Source organism: Papio anubis, chromosome 4 (assembly GCF_008728515.1).
Source record: "Papio anubis isolate 15944 chromosome 4, Panubis1.0, whole genome shotgun sequence".
Taxonomy (NCBI): Eukaryota; Metazoa; Chordata; class Mammalia; order Primates; family Cercopithecidae; genus Papio; species Papio anubis.
This window is the reverse complement of record NC_044979.1, coordinates 148389980-148413888: the sequence shown is the minus strand read 5'-3', so window position 1 is coordinate 148413888 and position 23909 is coordinate 148389980. Positions and strand designations below refer to the sequence as shown.

The 23909-nt window shown below is 52.8% G+C and overlaps 1 protein-coding gene across 4 annotated transcripts in view; it reads right to left on the bottom strand.

Annotated features, from left to right (window-relative positions):
- PRKAR1B (protein kinase cAMP-dependent type I regulatory subunit beta) overlaps nt 1-23909 on the bottom strand; it is a 179516-nt gene that overhangs the window by 110972 nt on the left and 44635 nt on the right. For all 4 annotated transcript variants that reach the window (XM_031665660.1, XM_031665661.1, XM_031665659.1 and 1 more), the window contains 2 exons: nt 21596-21766; nt 18266-18357 (listed from right to left, as the gene is read on the bottom strand). In XM_031665660.1, the coding sequence (XP_031521520.1) occupies nt 18266-18357; nt 21596-21766 (263 nt within the window). The remainder of the gene's footprint in view (nt 1-18265; nt 18358-21595; nt 21767-23909) is intronic.

Here is a 23909-nt window from a genome sequence, read left to right as displayed (position 1 = left end):
CTCAGGGGTGCTTTTATTTCTTCTCACAGCCTCCACCTCCTTACGAACCAGCGAGGCTTGCATAGTTCTCACTCTGCAGCAGCAGAAAGAGGCTCAGAAGCAGACCCGCCTTCCAAAGAGGCTCCCAATTTAATGAGGAGAGAAATGCAAACCTGACAGGCAAGGTCCATGTCAGAAACACAGGCCGCAGACAGCAGCTCCGTGAGCCAGCGTATGGATGGCAAATGTGCGACCCCAACCTCGCCTATCCACAGTGATGTGATTATGAAGACAAGAAACTGGATCAAAAATTAGCAACTTGGCACGGTCCGGTGGCTCACACCTGTAACCCCAGCACTTTGAGATGCCGAGGAGGGAGCATTGCTTGAGGCAAGGAGTTCGAGACCGGCCTGGGCAACATAACGAGACCCCATCTCTACAGAAATAAAAATAAAAACTAGCCAGGCATGGTGGTCCACACCTGTAGTTCCAGCTACTAGGGAGGCTGAGCCAGGAGGATCCCTGGAGCCCATGAGGTGGGAGCTGCTGCGACTTATGACTGCACCACTGCACTCCAGCCTAGAGTGAGACCCTGTCTCAGAAGAAAAACAAAGTTAGCATCTCACACTGAAATATTCACAGACAAAATGATCTGATGGCTCAGGCTTGCTTCAAAACAGGTCCGGGTCAGGAGAAAGTGGGAAGGAAGAGAGATGAGAGCAGCCTGATCATGGCCTCATGCTGCGGAAGTCGGCGTCTCACGAGAGCCACTCTTCTTTCACATCCTTGTGAAATTTTCCACGATAAAATGTTTTTTGTTTTTTGTTTTGAGATAGGGTCTCACTCTGTTGCCCAGGCTGGAGTGCAGTGGTGCAATCTCAGCTCACTGCAACCTCCACCTCCCTGGTTCAAGTGATTCTCCTGCCTCGGCCTCCCGAGTAGCTGGGACTACAGGTGCCCACCGCCACGCCAGGCTAATTTTTGTATTTTTAGTAGAGACAGGGTTTTGTCAAGTTGGCCAGGCTGGTCTCAAACTCCTGGCCTCAAGTGATCCACCCATCTAGGCCTCCCAAAATGCTGGGGTTATAGGCATAAGCCACTGTGACTGGCCTACAATGTTTTTAAAGAAATAATATCCAGGTGCGGTGGCTCATGCCTGTAATCCCAGCACTTTGGGAGGTCGAGATGGGCGGATCACGAGGTCAGGAGATCGAGACCATCCTGGCTAACATGGTGAAACTCCGTCTCTACTAAAAGATACAAAAAACTAGCCAGGCGAGGTAGTGGGCGCCTGTAGTCCCAGCTACTCGGGAGGCTGAGGCAGGAGAATGGCGGGAACCCAGGAGGCGGAGCTTGCAGTGAGCCGAGATCGTGCCACTGCACTCCAGCCTGGGCAACAGAGCGAGACTCTGTCTCAAAAAATAATAATAATAATAATAATATCGGCCGGGTGTGGTGGCTCACGCCTGTAATCCCAGCACTATGGGAGGCCAAGGCGGGCAGATCATGAGGTCAGGAGATTGAGACCATCCTGGATAACACGGTGAAACCCCGTCTCTACTAAAAATACAAAAAAATTAGCCGGGCGTGGCGGTGGGCACCTGTAGTCCCAGTTACTCGGGAGGCTGAGGCAGGAGAATGGCATGAACCCAGGAAGCAGAGTTTGCAGTGAGCTGAGATTGCGCCACTGCACTCCAGCCTGGGCGACAGAGCGAGACTCTGTCTCAAAAAAAAAAAAAGAAAAGAAAAAGAAAATTATCTTGCAGCCATTTGTAAGCTAGGAAAGAGTCACCAACATGGGTCTCATGACACCAGGCAAATAAAAACCTCACGCACACAGCACAGACACTGCGGAGATGTGCAGGATGGATCACAAACCATGAGGATGACACAATCCTAAGATGCTGGTCTCTGCCGCTTCAGCCCACAGGCACCAAAGTGACCTCCAAAGGGGGAGAAGAGGGCACCCACGTGGCGGCCGCACACGCTGTCCCAAGCCGGAACGCTGTGCACACAAGCGGCTGTGAGGAAGGGAGCTGGGAGCCAACGGGAAGAGGCAGAAACAACAACGCTGGTGAGGCAGGAAGATGACGGCTGCAAAAACCAGCCCAGGGAGGAAACCCCCAGCCGTGACCATGGACGCAAGAGGCTGCTTCCTCCACAGTTCTGCACCTCCAGACGCACGGCCTCGTGGGGGCTTTTCTGTTTTTGTTTGTTTTTGAGATGGAGTCTCGCTCTGTCGCCCAGGCTGGAGTGCGGTGGCGCGATCTCGGCTCACTGTGGTCTCCACCTCCCAGGCTTAAGTGACCTCCCACCTCAGCCTCTGGAGTGGCTGGGACCACAGGCTCCAGCTATTGTGTCTGGCCCAGACTCCTGGGTTTTTATTACAATAAAAAAACGTAATGTTAAGGAAGAGAAGGGGGAGGAGGAGCTGCCCCCAGTCCTGTAGCTCTCCCCCGGGAGCAGAAAATGTTTCAGCCCTTGAGGCACAAGAAGCCAGTGGTCTCTCTCCCTTCAGTGACAAAGGCTCCAGGCTCTCCCAGCAGGAGAGAGGTGCGGCTGCCTTGGGCTCTCCATCCCCTGCTCGGCGCCAGTGGGGAAGAGACTCCCCTCCCCAGGACAGTTCCCTCCTGCAGAGAGGGGAGGAGCCCACGAGCCTATCCCAGCCTTCTCCCAGCTCTGCGTTCCGGGTTCTGGTTCCCCCCAGGCCTGGCGTCACCTCCCTGCTCAGTCTCCCCGGGGACATGGGCCCACCGAGTTCCCGTCTACCATAGCTCGACAGGGCCCAAGTCTGTGAGCCTGCTGCCTCTCAACACCTCCCCAGGTGCCACAGGCCCCACCCCAACGGGTCCAAATACCTACTCTCCCCACACCTGAGCTCGCTGCCAGTCCCACGGACGCCCACAGCAGAATCTGAGCAAGTCTCCTGGGACACCCTCCAAGCAATGCTGAGCCCTGAGCCCCAGCCTCCAAAGCTCCCCCCACCACCTGGGGCCCAGGCTCTCGCCCTCAGAGTGGCCACGCGGGGAGGTGGGGGGGCCTTCCAGAAACACCACCCAGTTCATCACCCTCTTCCTTCCTTTTTCTGACGCTTTGAAACAGACTGAAACCAAGGAGAGATCTAAGAGTGCTCAACGGGACGGAGTCCTGAAAGAGGCCCCAGGACACTCAGGAACTTAGTCCCCCCTCTTCTTTGCCTGGAAAATCCTGCACACCTCTGGGGATGTGGCTGAAGTTTCACTGGGTCTGATGAACAAGGGCCCACCCGCCAGGGGAATCGGTCACTTCCTCAGTGGTCCAGCAGCAACTAACACACCCACGAGACAACCGGACAATAATCCACTCTTTATTTATGTGTGTTTATTTTTACTTATTTTTATTTTTGAGACAGGGTCTCGCCCTGTCACCCAGGCTGGAGACAGCAGTGGTGCAATCACAGCTCACCGTAGCTTCAACCTCCCAGCCTCAAGCGATCCTCGCACCTCAGCTTCCCGAGTAACTACAGGTGCCTGCCACCACACCCAGCTAATTTTTTAATTTTTAGGAGGAGGGTAGAGGGTCTTGCTATGCTGCCCAGGCTGGTCTCAAACTCCTGGGCTCAAGCAATCTCGGCCTCCCAAAGTGCTAGGATTACAGGCATGAGCCACTTTTAAACTACGGGTCCCTACTAGAAAAGGCTCTTGGTCAGGAGAGGAGAGGACAGCTGTGTCCCAGGGTCCTGGCCCTACACAGACCGTGGTCAAACCGGGGTGCATGTGGTGGTCTGGGCAGCAGCGGTGGCCCGGAGCAGGTGGTCACAGCTGTCTGTGTGTCCAATCCTCACCTGGACCTTGGGGATGACGTTACCACATGCCCTCAGGGCTGCTGTCAGGACAGCGAGACAGCACACTCACCGCTCTCAGCCCCACACCTGACCCCAAGCAGATCTCAGGGAGTGTTAACTGCACCTGCATCCCGAGTGGGCGTGGCTTCCTCATTCTGCAGGGAGCAGAGAGGTGGCTGTAGGAGGGCTGACTTTTCCCAAGGAAACCGTGTGACCTGGGCAAGCCCCCCACTGTCTCCAAGCCTCAGGGTCCCCCTGTGACAAGTGGGAACAGGGTCACCAAAACACTGACAATATACTTCGTACTACAAGGAACTCCACAGGGCTGGGACCAGCTTGACGGTTACATTCCCCTCCAGGGAGGGCCCCCCCATGCGACCTTCCCTTTGCCTGGCCTCTCTCCGCAGACCCCCATCTCCACAGACCCCCATTCCCAGCCAACTGGTGAATTCCTCACACCCGCTGGCAGGCGACAGGGCTAATTTTAGTGACCAGGACTCAAGAATGGAGCCATGCCAGGACCCACGGCACCCATCAGAGTGTGAAAGCTGGTGCATCCCTCCTTCCGGTCGCCACGTGGCCCCCGTGGCCAAACACCGCACAGCGGCCAGCACTGTACCAGGGCTTAGCCTCGGGCCTGCATGAACGCAGCCTCTGACCTGTCACCTTCTGTCTGAAGGACAGCCCCACTCCCTGCCCGGGGCAGCGGGCCTCCCTGCACCTTCTCTGAGCCTCGGGTCCCCATCCACATACTGGGTGCTGGAGGCAGGCCATGTGCAGCATCTCAGCCCACAAGTCTGCAGGGGGCTTGTCAGTGACGACAAAAAGTGACCTGGCTAGGGGTCCAGGAGCTGTGGTACTGGAGACCACACACCACCAAATTCCCCAGGTTTCAAAATGTTACAGCAGCTGTCGGGTGTGGTGGCTCACGCCTGTAATCCCAACACTTTGGGAGGCTGAGGCCGGAGGATCGCTTGAACCTGGGAGGCTCAAGGCCAGCCTGGGCAACACAGCAAGACTCTGTCTCTACAAAAACTAAAACAAATTAGCTGGGCATGGTGGTGCATGCCTGTGGCCCCAGCTACTCCAGAGGCTGAGGCAGGAGGACTGCTTGAGCCCAGGAAGTCAAGGCTGCAGTGAGCCAAGATCGTGCCACTACACTCCAGCCTGAGCAACAGAGCAAGACTGTGTCTCAAAAAACACAAAAACAAAAACCTTAGGGCACCAAACAGCCAGGACCACAGGCAAGATCCACAATGGCTGTGATCACCTCCTGGGTGAGAAGGTCCTGAGGGTCTTCTTTCCACCCACGAATCAGACAAAGCAAGAGGCCTGGCCGGGCGCAGTGGCTCAAGCCTGTAATCCCAGCACTTTGGGAGGCCGAGATGGGTGGATCACAAGGTCAGGAGATCGAGACCATCCTGGCTAACACAGTGAAACCCCGTCTCTACTAAAAAATCAAAAAACTAGCGGGGTGTGGTGGTGGCGCCTGTAGTCCCAGCTACTCGGGAGGCTGAGGCAGGAGAATGGCGTGAACCTGGGAGGCGGAGCTTGCAGTGAGCTGAGATCCGGCCACTGCACTCCAGCCTGGGCGACAGAGCGAGACTCCGTCACCAAAAAAAAAAAAAAAAATAGAGGCTCAGGCCAGGGGCAGTGGCTCACTCCTGTAATCCCAGCGCTTTAGGAGGCCAAGACGGGCGGATTACAGGATCACGGGAGCTTGAGACCAGCCTGACCGACAACACGGTGAAACCCCGTCTCTACTAAAAAATACAAAAAACTAGCCGGGCGAGATGGTGGGCGCCTGTAGTCCCAGCTACTCGGGAGGCTGAGGCAGGAGAATGGCGTGAACCTGGGAGGCGGAGCTTGCAGTGAGCTGAGATCCGGCCACTGCACTCCAGCCTGGGCGACAGAGCGAGACTCCGTCTCAAAAAAAAAAAAGCAAAAAGAAAAAGCAAGAGGCCTTGTTGTCACTGTGGTGTTAGATAGCGCCAGCCCTTCAAACAGGCTCCACAAAGAGCTGCAATTGCCCTGAAGCTCCAGGCCCAGGCCACGAGACTTGTTATGAGCTGGAAAATGCGAGGCATGTGGAAAATGACTGTTCTCTTCAAAAGGTTGTTGCGTTTTCCTGGCAGGTTAACGAGCTGTGTGTGCATTCACCGTGGGCAGGTTGGCCCGGAGCAGCCACATCCCAGCCAGGTCCCAGTCCCAGCTTCTTTGACTCGGAGCTGTGTGGCCCGAGGCAGCCTGCTTAACCTCTCTCTGCCTCCCCTGCCAAACGGCAGCCCCTGGGGCCACTGGGGAGCTCTAGAAAGACAACATGCCTGAGGCCCATGGCCATTACTCATGCGTCTGATGGAGTTTCAAACCTCAGGCTTCGGCCTCTGCTGAATTCAGCTTCTAAAGCCTCTCGGGCTCACGTGGCCCCTGACTTTGCTAACGTCAAGGTCTCCTCTGCCGAGATCCAGCCAGGCTTTCTGCAAATGGAAATCAAATTCTCTGCATGTTCAAGCCATTAAGCATCTCCTCAGACGAGGCCCTGCATTTTCCAAAATGCTAATTTTGTTTTTTTAATGTTGCCCGAAAGAGAAGCAGAAAGTCCCAAAGCCCAAGCCAGAATGGGGGGCCGCGAAGGCTGGGAGAAGCCATGAGACAGCTCCTTTCGGCTGCCCGTGAATTCGGCAGAAGGGCTTGTTTTTCCCATCACCTGAGGATCCGAGCCAATTTGTGGAAAAACAGACTGCAGAGATATGCAGGTGGGAGGAAGAGAAACAGCGACAGATAACAGAGACAGTTGCGCAGGCCAGTGGTGCTGCTCAAGCCAGAGGCCTGTGTTTTAATTAGAGCAGCAGAGAGCTGGAGCCGCTGCCAGGAAGGCCGCCCCAAGGGTGAGGTGCCCTCGCCCGCGCCCGTCTGGCAGCTCCAGTAATGAGGTCCTCGCCGGAGGCCCGACGCACACCGCAAACACACACGGTGCCGCCCAATTATCGCGCTTCTCGGCTCCCAGGAGCTCAGCGATGCTCCCCTTCCAGGCGCCCTAATCAGTGAAAGCCGGGAGGGGACCAGGACAAGAACCTAAGGGCCTCCTCCTTGCTCCCCAAGGCCTGGGACACACCCTCCAGGGACAGCCTTCACGGTCCTAGCACATTCCAGGGCTCCAGAGCATGCGGAGGCTGCTTCCTGGGGCTGCTTCCTGAGGCTGCTTCCTGGGGCTGCTTCCTGAGGCTGCTTCCTGGGGCTGCTTCCTGGGGCTGCTTCCTGGGGCTGCTGAGGTCCCTGGCCAACGTGCAACTGCCCCGGGCACCCCAGGTAAGATGCAGAATCTGCTTCGCTCCAATAGCTGACACCAGGTGAGAAGGCTGCACCTACCACCACCCCAGGGCCTGCACTGGGAGCTACTCAGCTCTGCAGAGGGGCTGTGCAGGTGCCATCCCAGGGGATAAGGACACCCCACTCCAGCCCCGGCTGACGTGGGTGCCATCCCAGGGGATAAGGACACCTCACTCCAGCCCCGGCTGACGCGGGAGCCATCCCAGGGGGAAAGGACACCTCACTCCAGCCCCAGCTGGACACTTGCTGTGTGGGTCAGTGCAACAGGCCAAGGCCCCCTCTCACTGGGTCTTAGAGCTCTGTTCGGTACAGTGAGGTGGGGACAAGGTGGCCTCCTAGGGATCTTCCTGCTGACTGTGGGTGCTGGGAGGCCCGGAGCGGCCTATTTGTCAACTCAGGCCCAGGGTGGAGCAGAGAATGACTCAAGGCTACACCAGCCTCTTTCTCGGACCAAGTGCTGAGTTGGGCCTGACTGCGGGATCTGTCTAGACAGCTCGGCCGGCCTCCGAGGGGCAAGGCACCACCCAGGAAGATGGCTCTTCATGGACTCCACTGCCACACAGCCAAAGGGCCACAGAAAGAGGGTGATGACAACGACCACAACAGTGATGACGATGGTGGTGATGATGATGATGAAGGTGAAGATGATGGTGAAGATGAAGATGAAGATATGGTGATGATGAAGATAATGGTGGTGACGAATCGCAATCGTGGTAATCATCCGTCGATAAAGTAATCGTAATCATCGGAAATGCGTAATGTCGTCGTAAAATGCTCGTGTCGTAATGCGTAAAGTAATGTCGTAATCGTCGTCGTCGTCATAAAGATAAATAATAAATGCTCGAGATCGCGTAATGTCGAAATCGTAAATAATCGCGTCCTCGTAAACCGTAATCGAGATAAGTAATCGATAAATGCATCTCGTAAAGATCGTATCGAGAGATAACAAATGTCATCGTCGTCGAGAGACCGTAATGTCATCATCTCTAATGTCATATCGATAAAGTAATAAAGTGGTCGTAAAATGGTAATGTCGTAATGGTAATGAAATAAAGTAATGTCGTCGTCGAGGATCGTATGTAAATAATGTCGTAAATTAATGTCAGAGATCGTCGAGATCGTCGTCAAAATAAATATCGTTAATGTCATCCTCATCATCATCGTCATCAAGATCATCTCGTAATGTCGTAATGTCATCTCGTAAATAACAAAAAATAATGTCGTCGTCGTCAGGAATAAATTAAAATAAATGTCATCGTCATCATCACCAATAAATGTCAGAAAATCATCGTCATAATGTCGTAATAGTAATGTAATAATGCTCGTAATCGTCAGGGCGTAAATAAATGTCTTGGTGATGATAGTGATGGTGGTGATGATAACAGTACACACATAGATATTCCTGCTTTATATTCTCACAACAACCTCAAAGTAGGTTTTATTATCCTGATTTGACACCTGAGAAAACTTCGGCTCAGAGAATGTTATTACTTATAAATGATATCCACAAATCTCTCCTTTCAAAAGATGTTTTAAACACACCTTAAATTCTGTGGTACCTGAGTGAGATTGCGTGTGCATGACTGTGTGCATAGGCGTGCCTGGGAATAAGACCACTCCAGCCCAACACCTGTGTGATGGGAATTCCTGGTCCTGTCTCTCCCCTGAGTCGTCTCCCTGCAGCTGCAGTTCGCCACAGGACACTATGGACCCTGCACACTGACAATGCCTAAATCACCCATTCTCAATCTTCCTTCCCCAGGCAGGCAGGGTAAGGGCAGGTGCGGGCGATGTGTCCTCACAGGGGAGAGAGCACAAGCTTAGGTGCCCAAGAACTCAAGCTGGAACCCTAGCTCTGCCCCTGAGGAGTTTTGGGGCCTTGGACAAGGACAGGGAAGGAAATTGAGGCTGTGAGGTTGACACAATGCCTCTCACAGGATCCTGTGCAAAGGCCCAGGGACACCCTTTGATCAAGGCCAACCTGCAATACCACCATCCTAGAAGGACAGGCAGGCGGTCTGGGGGAGGGGCAGCCTCCCTCACAACCACGTTGCACTATCTTCCTTTAAATCAAAGGTCTTGAACATAATCTCTACACTTCTCGAAGCTTATATATCTCCCGCACAATCTTACATATCTCCCACACTGTTACCGATTGACGAGGGCGAAGTCACACCGCCTGTGACGATGGGGATACCTGTCTTGAACCTGAACTACTGGATGGAGGGGTCATTAGGCCAGCAGGTGTGCACACCCTGCAGGTGGATTTATCTGCAAAGGATTATCTGCCGCACTCTTCCTACGTGGGGAAGCAGAGAAAAGACAAGCAGGCAGCCTCAAAGCCAGGGGTGTGCCAGACGCCCTGCAAACTTGGAAGGAATTTTGCTCTACTCGCCAAACCACAGCTGAGCAGAGGCAAAGCTATGAAGCTCAGCTTCTAGTAAACTGGAAAAAGCAAAGGATTTGGATGCTGCACAGGGGAGACATCACGTGAAAGGTCCAGAGACAATCCCTCCCCTGCCTGCTCCCCCTGGAACCAGTTTCCTGAGCCATCAGGCTGTTTCTTTAGAGACCGTGGCCAGAAAAAGGAGCCCACTGGGGCTTCGATATGGAAAGTGAGTTTTCCTATGTGCAAAACAAAAGAACTGAAACAGACACACACACCCTGTGCAAAAGCTTCCTTTTCAAGCCAGCCTTACAAAGAGGAGTTTTTAAGCCAACCATCTGCTTCCTCTGTTTCGTGTCCACGTAGCTCTAGGATCCAGAAGGGTCAGAGATGGAGGGCACATGTGGTTCTGATTCTCAGGGCCAAGGGCACAGGACCCAGCACAGCTTCTTCCTGGACACAAACAGCTGGGATGGCCCAGAGATATCATTTGGCTCAGCTCATACTCAGGGTCCAGCCTGGCCCTAAAATAAGAGCTTTACTGAACCTGCCTAGAGCCTGGGAGCTGGGGAGAAGCCCAGAAAGGATTTGAGGAGTTTAGCTGAAACACAGTTGCCACCAAGGCAGCACAGACAGGAATGGGAGGCTCTGAGTTCAGTCAGGGGGGAAGGGAAGCAGCATCTGTGGTTCCTCAAAAAGCTAAATATGGAATTACCATACGACCCAGTAATTCCATCCATCAGCATTTGCCCAGGAGACTTAAACAAACACCTGCACACCCATGTTCACAGCAGCACTAATCACAATAACCAAAAGGTGAAAACAACCCAAGTGTCCATCAGCAGACAAATGGATACACACACGGGGTGTGGCCATGGAGTGGAATATTACTCGGCCCTGAAAAAGGAAGAAAGTGTTGACACATGCTATGCTGTGCATGTGCCTTGAAAACACTGTGCTCAGTGAAACAGCCCATCACAAAAGGTCATATATCGTGGTTCATTCAAGTCCTATAATGACTTATATGAAATATTTAGAATAGGCAAGCTCATAGAAAGAGAAAGTAGATTGGGGTTATAGGGGGAGATAGGACTGACAGCTGAATAAGTTTGGGGCTTCTATTTGGAATGAGGAAAATTTCTGAAACTAAGGGTGGTGATAGCAGCACATCATTGTGAATGTAACTAATGCCACTGAATTAAACACTTTAAAATGGTTAAAATGGGCCAGGCAGCAGTGGCTCATGCCTGTAATCCAATCCCAGCACTTTGGGAGTCTGAGGCAGGCAGATCACCTGAGGTGAGGAGTTCGAGACCAGCCTGGCCAACATGACGAAACCCCATCTCTACTAAAAATACAAAAATTAGCTGGGTGTGGTGGCTCATGCCTGTAATTCAGCTACTCGGGAGGCTGAGGCAGGAGAATCGCTTGAACCCAGGAGACACGTTGCAGTGAGCTGAGATAGCACCACTGCACTCCAGCCTGGGTGACAGAGTGAGACTCCATCTCAAAAAAAAAAAAAAAAGGAAAGGTTAAAATGGCAAATTTTATGTGATATGTATTTGCCACAATGAAAACAAGAGCGAGAGAGAAGGCTGGTGGGCAGGTCCACGTGCCATTTTTTAGGGTTTGGATGTAAACGTCGCACATGCAGGGAGGACAGATGTTGGAAGTGAGATGGAGCTACAAGTTCATGAACCCCTACTTCATATTCCTCCGGCAGAGGGGTCTCAGGGACCGAGGACAGCCTCTGAGCTCCCCCATGCCACGGCGTCCGGCAGAGGGGCTCAGGACCGAGGACAGCCTCTGAGCTCCCCCATGCCACGGCGTCCGGCAGAGGGGCTCAGGATCGAGGACAGCCTCCAAGCTCCCCCACGCCATGGTGTCTGGCAGAGGGTCTCAGCACAGAGGACAGCCTGGGTCTCTGAGCTCCCCCAGGCCACGGCGTCCGGCAGAGGGGCTCAGGACCGAGGACAGCCTCCGAGCTCCCCCACGCCACGGCGTCCGGCAGAGGGGCTCACGATCGAGCATCAGCCGCAGATACCGGAGATGATCGGGCTGCAGCACATCCCAGCCCATCCTCAGCCAGAGCTTTCCCGTCCTCGACGCTCTCAATGACCCCAGGCTCATCGGCCAGAAGATGGGGACACAGAGATTTCGTGTGAGTGGTTCTGTCTGACAACTCGGTCAGGAACTGAGGCGACTGTTCACCTCCTTCTTCCTCAGGTTGAGGACCTGAGGGTTTCTAAAGGGCCCTGAACCCCCCACTTTTTGGTCCCTCCATGGCCTTCCCCAGGCTCTGCAGAATTCAGATTCTGAAGGTGGGCGTGGATGTCATCTGGCCAGAGCCGGGCTTTTGATAAGCTCTGAGCTCACAGGCTGCCTCTGGAGGGAACAGCTCAGGGGCCTCCCCACACCCGAGTGTTTGCCTCTCACTGCGGCTATTTCGAGAGGAACGAGCCGCACAGAGGGACAGGTGAGCTCCAAAGAAGCACCAGAACCGTTGGGAACTTCAAGCACACGTTTGGGTGTTTGGATGGGTTTTTTGGGGTTTTGTTTTGTTTCTGTTTTGAGACAGGATCTCGCTCTGTTGCCCAGGCTGGAGTGTGGTGACGCGATCTCAGCTCACTGTAGCCTTGAACTCCTGAGCTCAAGCACTGCTCCCACCTCAGCCTCCTGAGTAGCTGGGATTATAGACATGCACCACCAGGCCCAGCTAATTTTTTTAAGAGATGAGGTCTCACTATGTTGCCCAGGCTAAAACACATGTTTGAATCCCAGGAAGATTCTGAGATCTCCATTTTCCCGGCTACCCTCCAAGCAATGCCTTGTTCCCTGTGGCCCCAGCACCCCCACAGGCAGCAGGTGCCTGCTGAAATGAACAAAGCTGCCCTACCCTGTGTTCACCAGCTCTCCCCTGCCCCAGCTATGCCTGGAATGGGCCCCAGGCCCTTCGCTGCAGCTCTGCCATGCCTGGAACAGCCTTGCTGACTCTCACCTTTCTGCCCATCCTGAGTGAAGCCATCTCATTCTATGACATGCAGGCCTCTCTCGATGTCCTTCACCACACACCATCTCTGAAAATGTATGTGCTTAATGACTGCAGGCTGCCTGCTCCCCGGGAAAGCCAGCCCCACGAGGAGAGAACCCATTCCCCACCCAGTCTGTGTTCCCAGCACCCTGCACGGAGCCTGGCACACAATGAATGCTCCGGAAGTATTTGTCATCTTAACTTCTGTGGAGTTCTGTGGAACTGATTTTTTTTTTTTTTTTTTTTGAGACGGAGTCTCGCTCTGTCGCCCAGGCTGGAGTGCAGTGGCCAGATCTCAGCTCACTGCAAGCTCCGCCTCCCGGGTTCACGCCATTCTCCTGCCTCAGCCTCCCGAGTAGCTGGGACTACAGATGCTGGCCACCATGCCCGGCTAATTTTTTGTATTTTTAGTAGAGACGGGGTTTCACTGTGTTAGCCAGGATGGTCTCGATCTCCTGACCTCATGATCCACCCGCCTCGGCCTCCCAAAGTGCTGGGATTAAAGGCATGAGCCACCGTGCCCGGCCTTTTTTAAGACGGAGTCTCGTTCTATCACGCAGGCTGGAGTGCAGTGGCGCAATCTCGGCTTACCACAATCTCCGCCACCCGGGTTCAAGCCATTCTCCTGCCTCAGCCTCCTGAGTAGCAGGGATGACAGGCGCTACTGTGCTCGGCCTAATTTTTGTAATTTTAGTAGAGACAGGGATTCACCGTGTTGGCCAGGCTGGTCTTGAACTCCTGACTTCAAGTGATCTGCCCACCTCGGACTCCCAAAGTGTTGGGATTACAGGCGTGAGACACCACACTCGGCCTTGTTGAACCAATTTTGAATTCAGGTGCAAAGCTGTGCTCTATCCACCATACTGTTCCCACATGTGGGAATATTTGAGCCAGAAAAAGAAAATGTTGGACAGTCATCATTACCGTTGCTATAAATAAAAATAATAGTTGGGCGCGATGGTTCATGCCTATAATCCCAGCACTTTGGGAGGCCGAGGCAGGAGGATCACTTGAGGTCAGGAGTTCGAGACCAGCCTGGCCCACATGGGGAAACCCCATCTCTACTGAAAATACAAAAATTAGCCGGGTGTGGTAGCAGGCTCCTGTAATCCCAGCTACTGGGGAGGCTGAGGCAGGAGAATCGCTTGAACCCGGGAGGTGGAGGTTGCAGTGAGCTGAGATTGCACCAGTACACTCCAGCCTGGGCAACAGAGCGAGACTTCATCTCAAAATAATAATAATAATAATAAATAATAAACAATAATAACAATGTGCTCACCCAGACCAGAGTCCTGGTCCTGCAGCCCATTCCTGGAAGAGCTGAGTGTAGACCAGCCACCTGCTGGGCCCGATCTGCAAACTGAGGCCCAGAACGCAGACATAAATCTTCTAAGCACAGCAGCCGACGTTTAGGGTGCCTGCCCAAATGACGACCACTCTGCATTGATTGAAACTCCCTCCCCAGCATTCAAAGATGTCATGGTTCTGTGATCTGTCTCCTGTCTCCTGCCTACAGATGACAGCCCCAGGACGTGCTACCCATCGTGATGCAAGGTGAGCATGGCTGAAGCCCAGCTGTACGTCCACAGTGCTTTGTCCACCCAGAGCACCCCCTTCTAGTTGGCACAAAGGAGCAGGTTCGCAGGGCCACACTGGACCCCGGCCTCATCAGCCACCATCCTTTCCTGAGGACTTGAAGCTGCATTAAAAATGAACAGCTTGGCCGGGCACAGTGGCTCTCACCTATAACCTCAACACTTTGACAGGCTAAGGCAGGAGGATCGCTTGAGGTCAGGAGTTCGAGACCAGCCTGAGCAACATGGCAAGACCCTGTCTCTACAAAAAATTTAAAGGCTGGGCGCAGTGGCTCATACCCGTAATCCCAGAACTTTGGGAGGCCGAGGCGGGTGGATCACTTGAGGTCATGCGTTCAAGACCAGCCTGGCCAACATGGTGAAACCCCATCTCCACTAAATATACAAAAATTAGTCAAGTGTGGTGGCACACGCCTGTAATCCCAGCTATTTGGGATGCTGAGGCAGGGGAATCGCTTGAACCTGGGAGGTGGACGTTGCAGAGAGCCAAGATTACACCACTGCACTCCAGCCTGGGCAACAAGAGTGAAACTCCATCCCAAAAAAAAAAAAATTTTTTTTTAATTAGCCAGGTGTGGCGGTGCACACCTGCAGTCCCAGCTATTTGGGAAGTTGAGATGGGAGGATCACTTGAGCCCAGAAGGTCGAGGCTGCAGTGAGCTATGATGGTGTCACTATACTCCAGCCTGGGCGACAGAGTAAGGCCTTGTCTTTAAAAAAAATAAAAAATAAAAAAATGGACAGCTGGCCTGTGTGGCCAGCAGCTGTGGACCAGGGACCTCCTGCCTCAGGGCTGAGTCTGTCTGCAAAGAGGAAGCTGCAGAGGCTCCAGTGAGGCGCGGCTGGGACCAGAAAGGGCTCTCTCTTCCTCAGGGTCCCTCCGTAATCTTCTAAACTGAATTTTTAACCAGGTGAACATAACATCCATTCAAAAATGACATTTCAATTGCATTGTAAATTGATGTTTAAATTCAAGTTAAATTCAAGTTAAAATAGTCTTCAGCTCTTCAGTATCTGGCTCCTCCTGGTGACCACTGCCAGGCGGACACCTCTGTGCGTGTATCCCAGGGCCGCTGTGAGCAAGTACAGCAGGTCCTGAAACAACAGAAGTGTATTGTCTCTGCAGTTCTGGGGACCAGAAGTCCAGATCCAGGATTAGCAGGTGCAAATCAAGGTGCTGCAGAGCCACGCCCTCCACAGGCCCCGGGCAGATCCCTCCTCGCCTCTTCCAGTGTCTACGGCCCTCCTCAGCCTGTGGCCACATCTCACCAATTCCTGCCTTGTGGTTACATGGCCTCTTCCCCTTCTGTGTGTGGAATCTCCTCCTGCCTCCCCTTAGAAGGCACATGTGATGGTATCAGGGCCCTCCTGGGAAACCCAGGGCCACCCGCCCACCTCTCACTTCATCACATCTGCAAAGTCTCTCTCTGCCACTCAAGATGACACATCCAGGTCCCAGAGACAAGGATGTGGGTATCTTGGGGAGCCTGGACACCTCCCAGGATGGAGTAGCCATGCCCAGCTACTCCAACCACACACAGCTACTCCAACCATGTCCAGGCTAATCCTGAATTCCAGCCACACCCAGCTACTCTAGACACATCTAGCTACTCTAGTCATTCTCAGCTATCCATCCATGCTTAGTTACTCTCACCACAATGAGATACTCCAGCCGCACCCAGCTATTCCAGCCACACCCAGCTTCTCTAGCCACATCTAACTACTGCAGTCATGCCCAGCTACTCCATGTATGCCTAGCTACTCTAGCCACACCCAGATATTCCAGCCATGTCCACCTACTCCAACCAAACCCAGCTATTCCAGCCACACCCAGCTATTCACACCATGCCCAGCTACTCCACCCAAACCCAGCTATTCCAGCCACACCCAGCTACTCTGGCCACATCTAGTTGCTCCATCCATGCCTAGCTACTCTAGCCACACCCAGCTACTCCAGCAACCCCCAGCTATTCCAGTCACACCCAGCTACTCCAGCCACATCTAGCCACTCGTCATGCCCAGCTAACTCTATCCATGCCTAGCTACTCCAGCCACACAGAGCTATCCCAGCCATGCTCAGCTACTCTAACCACTGGTCAACCACAGAGGTAGCAGGTGTTGCTGCTTGAGGTAACTGGGCACCCTAGACCCAAAGTATCCAGCCTGAACCGGGCACATGCTCTGGATGAGATAGCGTATTTCAGCATGATGTGAGCGGCTGGGAGCCAAGGCCCCTGAAGGCCACTCCTCTGCATAGCCCCCTGCCACCCATTCTGAGTGAGATTCCAGAAAAATGTATCAAAAGCCCGTTACAAACACGCACCCCAACACCTATCAGGATCTTAATAGGCCAATCTCTGACCCAGCAACCAGAATGACAGGAGTCTCCTGCCTAACGGCAGAGTTACTACTCACAGAAACATTGTAGCGCAGAGAAATTAGAATCCTCCCACGTGACCTTGGCAAAGGCAGCAGTTAATAAACTCTGATTCATTCTTACAATGGAACACTGTGCAGATACTCACAACAATTAGATTTGTACTTATACGGAAGGACTTCTTAGACCCATCACCAGCAAGGAGCAGAGCACAGAACAATGTGTCTAGTGTGCTCCCAGGGTCCCCACCTGCGCTCCTGGGCACACACCTGCAAACACAGAGGGCAGCTAGAGCCCCCCTGGACCACCACACAGTCGCCCTCCAGGAGGGGGAGAAAAAGACACTTTCTCTTTGTATTTTATACCTATGGAGGTCATTTAGATTTTATATAGAACTAGTATCAAAATGTCTCAGTCAATCTAATAAAGAATTATAATTTGTCAAATAATTGTTTTAAAAGAGAGAATTTTCAATGTTGCACATCCTTTGATCACATCAAGGAATTTACCTCAAAGAAAGAAATGAACAAGTACTCCAGGATGAAAACGCAAGGATGACCACCAAACGTTCATAAAATTAAAAATGCAGGCCAGGCGCAGTGGCTCACACCTGTAATCCCAGCACTTTGGGTGGCTGAGGCAGGTGGATCATGAGGTCAGGAGTTTGAGACCAGCCTGGGCATCATGGCAAAACCCCATCTCTGCTAAAAATGCAAAAATTAGCCGGGTGTGGTGGCGGGTGCCTGTAGTCCCAGATACTCAGGAGGCTGAGGCAGGAGAATTGCTTGAACCTGAGAGGCAGAGGTTGAAGTGAACCAAGATCTCACCACTGCAGTCTAGCCTGGCCAACAGAGCAAGACTCTGTCTAAAATAATAATAATAATAGAGATTTAAAAAATGCAAACAGCCACAATAGGAAAACATCTAATTCACACAGAAATTGACAGCACAGACCACTGCAGAACCCTTACTGGCGTGGAAAGATGTTAAGGACGCCCTGAGTGTAAGAAAACAGTGTAGAATGAGATGCTATTACAGACGGGATCTGTGCACAAGGTCAATCCTTAACGACTGCCCCCCAAGTATCCCCAAGGATTATCTCTAGGCATCAGATGGAGACATTTCTGCTCTTAATCTTTTCAAACTTTTCTGATTTTTCCAATTATGTCTATGATCACCATCCCCACATATGGCACCCAAGCCCCTTCACACTCGGCCCTTTCCCTGAATAACCCTGACCTCCTCTGTCCCCTCACTGTGACCCTGCAGACCTCATCTGCTGTCACCTCCTGCCTCAAGCCTCCAAGCTCCCGGTACAGGCAGGAGCCGCGGGAAAGGTACATCCTGGCCCCATCTCCCCCGCGAAGCGGTGAGCTTAACAACGGCAAGGCACGTCCATGCATACGGAAGAGGCCGGAACACGAAGCCCACAGTCATCACACCACCCGTGCCTTTCTAGGTATAGCGCGCGGGGGAACCGCAGATCCAGACCCGGTATTTGAGGAAGGCAGCCGGGTCCTCCCAGAGCAGGGATTCAGCTCAGCAGCAGGGCAGGTGCACGGAGCGTAGTATTTCGGGAAGCCACCCCTGCCTGGCAAGCCCACGTTTCCAGAGAGCTGTGACACGCTTCTCCTGGCACCGAGCATTCCGTGATCCACGGCCCATGAGTCAGAGAAATGGCAGAGCCTCCCTGGAGGCCGGGGAGGGCGGTGGTGATGCCAGGGCGGGGGACGAGTCTGCCTACCTCCTCTCATTGTCATCCAGGTGAGCGAAGAGCACATTCTTGGAGATGGCCTTGGCCAGTGCAGTCATGGTCTTGTAGTCCTTGGGAATCACCTGAAGCAGAACCAAAACATCACCATGTGAGCCACCCTGTCCTGACGCTGTGACGCGGCCTGAAATCTCCCCATTCCACCCTCAGCTTGCCGTTATCAGGCAATGGTACAAATATGCAATTTGAAGTTTAATGTGTATTTCACCACTATTTTTTCTTTTAAATAGTCTTGATCACAGCTCCCTGCAGACCTCCTGGGCTCAGGTGCTCCTCCCGCCTCAGCCTCCCAAGTAGCTGGGACCACAGGTGTGCACCACCACGCTTGACTAATTTTTTTATTTTTACTAGAGATGACGTCTCAGTATGTTGTCCAGGCTGGTCTCAAACATCTGAGGTCAAGCAATCCTGCCACCTCAGCCTCCCAAAGGGCTGGGATTACAGGTGTCAGCCACCGCACCAAGCCTCTTATTACTTTTGAAATGCAGTCACGTGTCACGTAATGATGGGGAAGCGTTTCTGAGAAATTCATCATTAGGCAATTTCATCATCGTGCGAATATCACAGAGCAACAGACACAAGCCTAGCTGGTGTAGCCTAACTACGCACTGAGGTTAGAACGTGACAGAGCCCATCACTCCTAGGCTACAAATCTGTACAGCATGTGGCCATCCTAACACTGCAGGCAGCTGTAACACAACGCTAGGTGTATCTAAACATATCTACACAGGCCGGGAATGGTGGCTCACGCCTTTAATCCCAGCACTTTGGGAGGCCGAGGCAGGTGGATCACCTGAGATCAGGAGTTCGAGACCAGCCTGGCCAACATGGTGAAACCTCGTCTCTACTAAAAATACAAAACTTAGTTGGGCGTGGTGGTGCACACTTGTAATCCCAGCTACTTGGGAGGCTGAGACAGGAGAATCACTTGCACCCGGGAGGCGGAGGTTGCCAGGAGCCAAGATCCTGCACTCCACTGCACTCCAGCCTGGGTGACAGAGCAAGACTCCATCTCAAAAAAAATAAACAACTAAACAAACATATCCACACAGAGAAAAGACACAGTAAAAAATACAGTATCATAATCTTACAGGACCACGTATATGCAATCTGTCAACAACCGAAGTGCGGTCATGTAGTGGGTACCTGTATGCAGTATGCTGTTATTGGCTGCAGTCACCCCACGGTGCAAAGATCTCAAAACTCATTCCTCCTGTGTGTCTGTCTGTCTGTCTGTCTGAAACTCTGCACACTTTGATCAATAATTCCCCACTCCCTCTCTGGATGAATCAGAAGCACTATGAACACCTCAGATGCCAGGATGTCCCCCCTTAAAATAAAACCATGCAGGAAGGTCGTTTAGGCCATAATGAGAGCTAGTGTGGTGCTCGGGCCACCCAGGAAGTCCCTGTCTGTCCAGGTGCAACAGCGGACCACGTAGGCTTAGGCGTGCTGTGTGTTTAATGCACAGAGCCCCTGTGCAGACGTCTTTGAGAGACAGCACTCCAATCTCCTAAAAAGCCACTTCAATTCTAATGCTTGAAAGTGTTGGCTGGGCACGGTGGCTCACGCCTATAATCTCAGCACTTTGGGGGGCTGAGGCAGGTAGACCACCTGAGGTCAGGAGTTCGAGACCTGCCTGGCCAGCATGGTGAAACCCCATCTCTACTAAAAATACAAAAAATTAGCAGGGCGTGATGACAGGCACCTGTAATCTCAGCCAATCAGGAGGCTGAGACAGGAGAATCACATGAACCTGGGAGGCAGAGGTTGTGGTGAGCTGAGATCGTGCCATTGCACTCCAGCCTGGGAAACAAGAGTGAAACTCTGTCTCAAAAAATATATATATAAGTGTTTTGTTTTTAAATCCTTTCTATTTACAGAGGAGTTGCAAAGATCATTCCCGTGCACCTTGCAGGTCCCCTGATGTTACCACCTTACATCCTAGGATGCATTTATCACAACCAGGGAGGCTATGTCGATATGTGACATGCACGAGCCCCACACCAAATCTGTTCTTTCTTTGTTTTGCCTGAGTGGCCTTTTTCTGTCCCAGGACTCTGTCCTGTCTTCCCTGTGCCCTCTGGTCTGCGACAGTTCTTCACACTCTCCTCATGTGACATGAGCAGGGCTCGTCAGGCATTCTGCAGAGCGTCCTGCAATTTGGGTTTATCTGAGGTTCTTCTCATGGTTAGACTGAGGTTCTGGGTCTTGGGGAGGTAGACCCCAGAGGCGGAGTGCCCTAATAAATGTTTAACAATGCTTGTGCTAGCTTTAATTAGCTGATTATAAAAGTATTAAGGGCCGGGCACGGTGGCTCACGCCTGTATTCCCAGCACTTTGGGAGGCCGAGACGGGCGGATCACAAGGTCAGGAAATCGAGACCATCCTGGACAACATGGTGAAACCTCGTCTCTACTAAAAATACCAAAAAAATTAGCCAGGCCTGGTGGTGGGAGCCTGTAGTCCCAGTTACTCGGGAGGCTGAGGCAGGAGAATGGCGTGAACCTGGGAGGCGGAGCTTGCAGTGAGCCAAGATCGTGCCACTGCACTCCAGCCTGGGCGACTGAGTGAGACTCTGTCTCAAAATAAATAAATAAATAAATAAATAAATAACAAACAAAAAAGTATTAAATATTGGGGAAAGGAATGGGGTGTGCGTGTTTAGGAAACAGAGTCTCAGTTCTGCAAGGTAAGAAGGTTCTGGAGATGGTGGTGGTGACGATTCCACAACAATGAGAATGCGCTTAACGCCACTCAACCATGCACTCAGAAATGGCTAAGAGGGTATTGAAGACTGACTTGTGTCTCCCCAGAAATTCACATGTGGAAGCCCTAACCAGCTATGGTATTTGGAGAGAAGCCTTTGGGAGGTGGCTGTGGCTGGATGGGGTCATGAGAGGAGGACCCTGAATAATGGGATTTGTGCCGTATAAGAAGAGACCAGAGAGGCTGCAGGAGCATGGGAGGCACACAGCCCAGGACAGTCTCTGCTGACTCCAAGGACCTAGGTGCTAGCAAGTCCCTTCCCTTCCCTGAGCCTGCGAGGATCCTAAAGCCGCCCTGGGGCTGCAGAGACCCCACACAGAGCTGCTCCCATAAATTCAAGCTCAGCTCATCTGGCAAAGACAGTAACAAACCAATCCCGCCCAGAACTGCGTCCGCCATCACCCATGTAGTCCTCCCTCCGACCAAAATGACACTGAGGCCCCAGGAGGATGAGGGTGCCCTGTGGGGGTCCAGGGAGCTAACGGGTGACAGCCACGTGCCGAGGCCTGGGGATGGGAACCCCGTGAGCCTCACCTTCCTGACATAGGACACGGCGTCCTCCTCGGTGTACACCTCAGCGCTCACGCCTCCTCGCCGGCGGCGGGCCTTCACCACGGGGTTCGGGGGCGTGGGCGACACCTCCTCATCATGGGAGTCCGACTGTGAGTTCGACTTCTGCCGCGCCAAAATCTGCCTGTTTTCTTCCTGAGAGAGGAAAACACAGAAAGGAAGTAAGAACCTGGCTGTTGTGGCTGGGCACAGGGCTCACGCTGGTGATCCCAACACTGTGGGAGGCCCAGTGGGAGGATCGCTTGAACGCAGCAGTTGGAGATAGGATTGGGCTTTGTGTCCCCACCCAAATCTCATTTTGTGTCCCCACCCAAATCTCATCTTGAATTGTAATCCCCATCATCCCCACGTGTCCAGGGAGAGACCCGGTGGAGGTGACTGAATCACGGGGGCAGTTTCCCCCTTGCTGTTCTTGTGATAGTGAGGGCATTCTCACAAGATCTGATGGGTTTCTAAGGGGCTCCTCCCCCTTCACTCAGCACTTCTCCTTCCTGCCGCCTTGTGAAGAAGGGGCTTTGCTTCACCCTCACCTTCTGCCGTGATCATAAGCTTCCTGAGGTCCCCCCCAGCCATGAGGAACTGTGAGTTAATTCAATCTCTCTATAAACTACCTAGTCTCAGGTGGTTTTTTATAGCAGTTTGAAAATGGACTAATACACCCTGTCCCTACAAAAAAAAAAAGAATTAGCTGTAAGTGGTTTCACCTAAAGTCACAGTTTCTGAGAACCTGTCAACATTTCTGTGTAAGTATCAGTTTTGTGAGACATTAAAAAATAAAGTGGATGAGGCTCTCTGGGTAATTTTTATAACTGTCTGTAAATCCACAATTATCTGAAAATTAAAACTTTAATTTGCTTTTTAAAGTGGGTGAGAGGCTGAACTGGCGTGGGGTTTACAGAGGCTGAGATGACAAGCATCTGGAGGTCTGCTGGGAGGAGGGGACTGGAAGTTGAGCCCCGAGTCACCGTATAATGACCATGGTTGTGTCCTCCACGTGGGTTGGGGTTGCTCCGAAGCCCACCTTGCCTTGAGCTGTGGATGGCAGGACGCACCACCCTGCAGACCTTGCTCCTGCCCACAGACAAGTGCACCAACCACTGTCCACAGCTCTTCAGCCACTCTTAAGCCTCATGCATCCAGCGTGGTCTTAGTCAGCCTGTGCATTTCAATCCCACCAGGGCCGATGTGCCTTTCCTCCTGCACCTGGAGGACCTCTGTTTGCATAACCTGCAGCCTAAACACTGACCTCCACCACCCTCAAAGGTGGGCTTAGGACCAGGGACGGGGGGCTCTGTGGTCTGAGGACACACCTGGCCCTGAGCTGAGCCCCTTTCTTGCTGCAATTCTGCCTCTTTGGGAAAAGGGTGAAGTAAGAGGTGGGAGGAAGGAAGGAGGGAAAGAGGAAGGAGGGAGGGAGCAGGGGGTAGGGAGGAGGGAGAGGAAAAGTCAGGAATCAGCAGTGCCAGGCAGCCTGGAGAGCCCAGGAGCCTAGTCCCCGTCCTAAGGCCACGCCAGGTAGCCCAACTCATGGGGACCACAGCTGAGCACACTACTTTCCTAGAGTGCTGTGTGACCCTGAGTAAGTTGCTTGACCTCACTGGGACTTATCTGTGAGGGGAAATGAAGACACGTGTCCCTCGCATCATAGCAAGAAGAGACTACAGGTCGGGTGTGGTGGCTTCAGGCCAGGTATGGTGGCTTCAGGCCAGGTGTGGTGGCTTCAGGCCGGGTGTGGTGGCTTCAGGCCGGATGTGGTGGCTCACACCTATAATCCCAGCACTTAGGGAGGATCGTTTGGCCCCAGGAGTTCAAGACCAGCCTGGGCAACATAGTGAGACCACATCTCAAAAAAAATGTGTTGGCCAGGCACGGCGGCGCACGCTTATGACCCCAGCACTTTGGGAGGCCAAGGCGGGCGGATCATGAGGTCAGGAGATGGAGATCATCCTGGCGAACACGGTGAAAGCCCATCTCTACTAAAAATACAAAAAATTAGCTGGGTGTGGTGGCGGACACCTGTAGTCTCAGCTACTCGGGAGGCTGAGGCAGGAGAATGGCGTGAACCCGGGAGGCAGGGCGTGCAGTGAGCCGAGATCACGCCACTGCACTCCAGGCTGGGCGACAGAGCAAGACTCCATCTCAAAAAAAAAAAAAAGTATTTTAAGGAAAAGAGATTTCAACCTGTCCTAACAGATACGAACTGCTCTGTGTGCAGAAGCAATGCTGGCTCACGTGTCCTGAGTGTTCACCTTGGTCACTCATGCCCTACTCAGCCTCG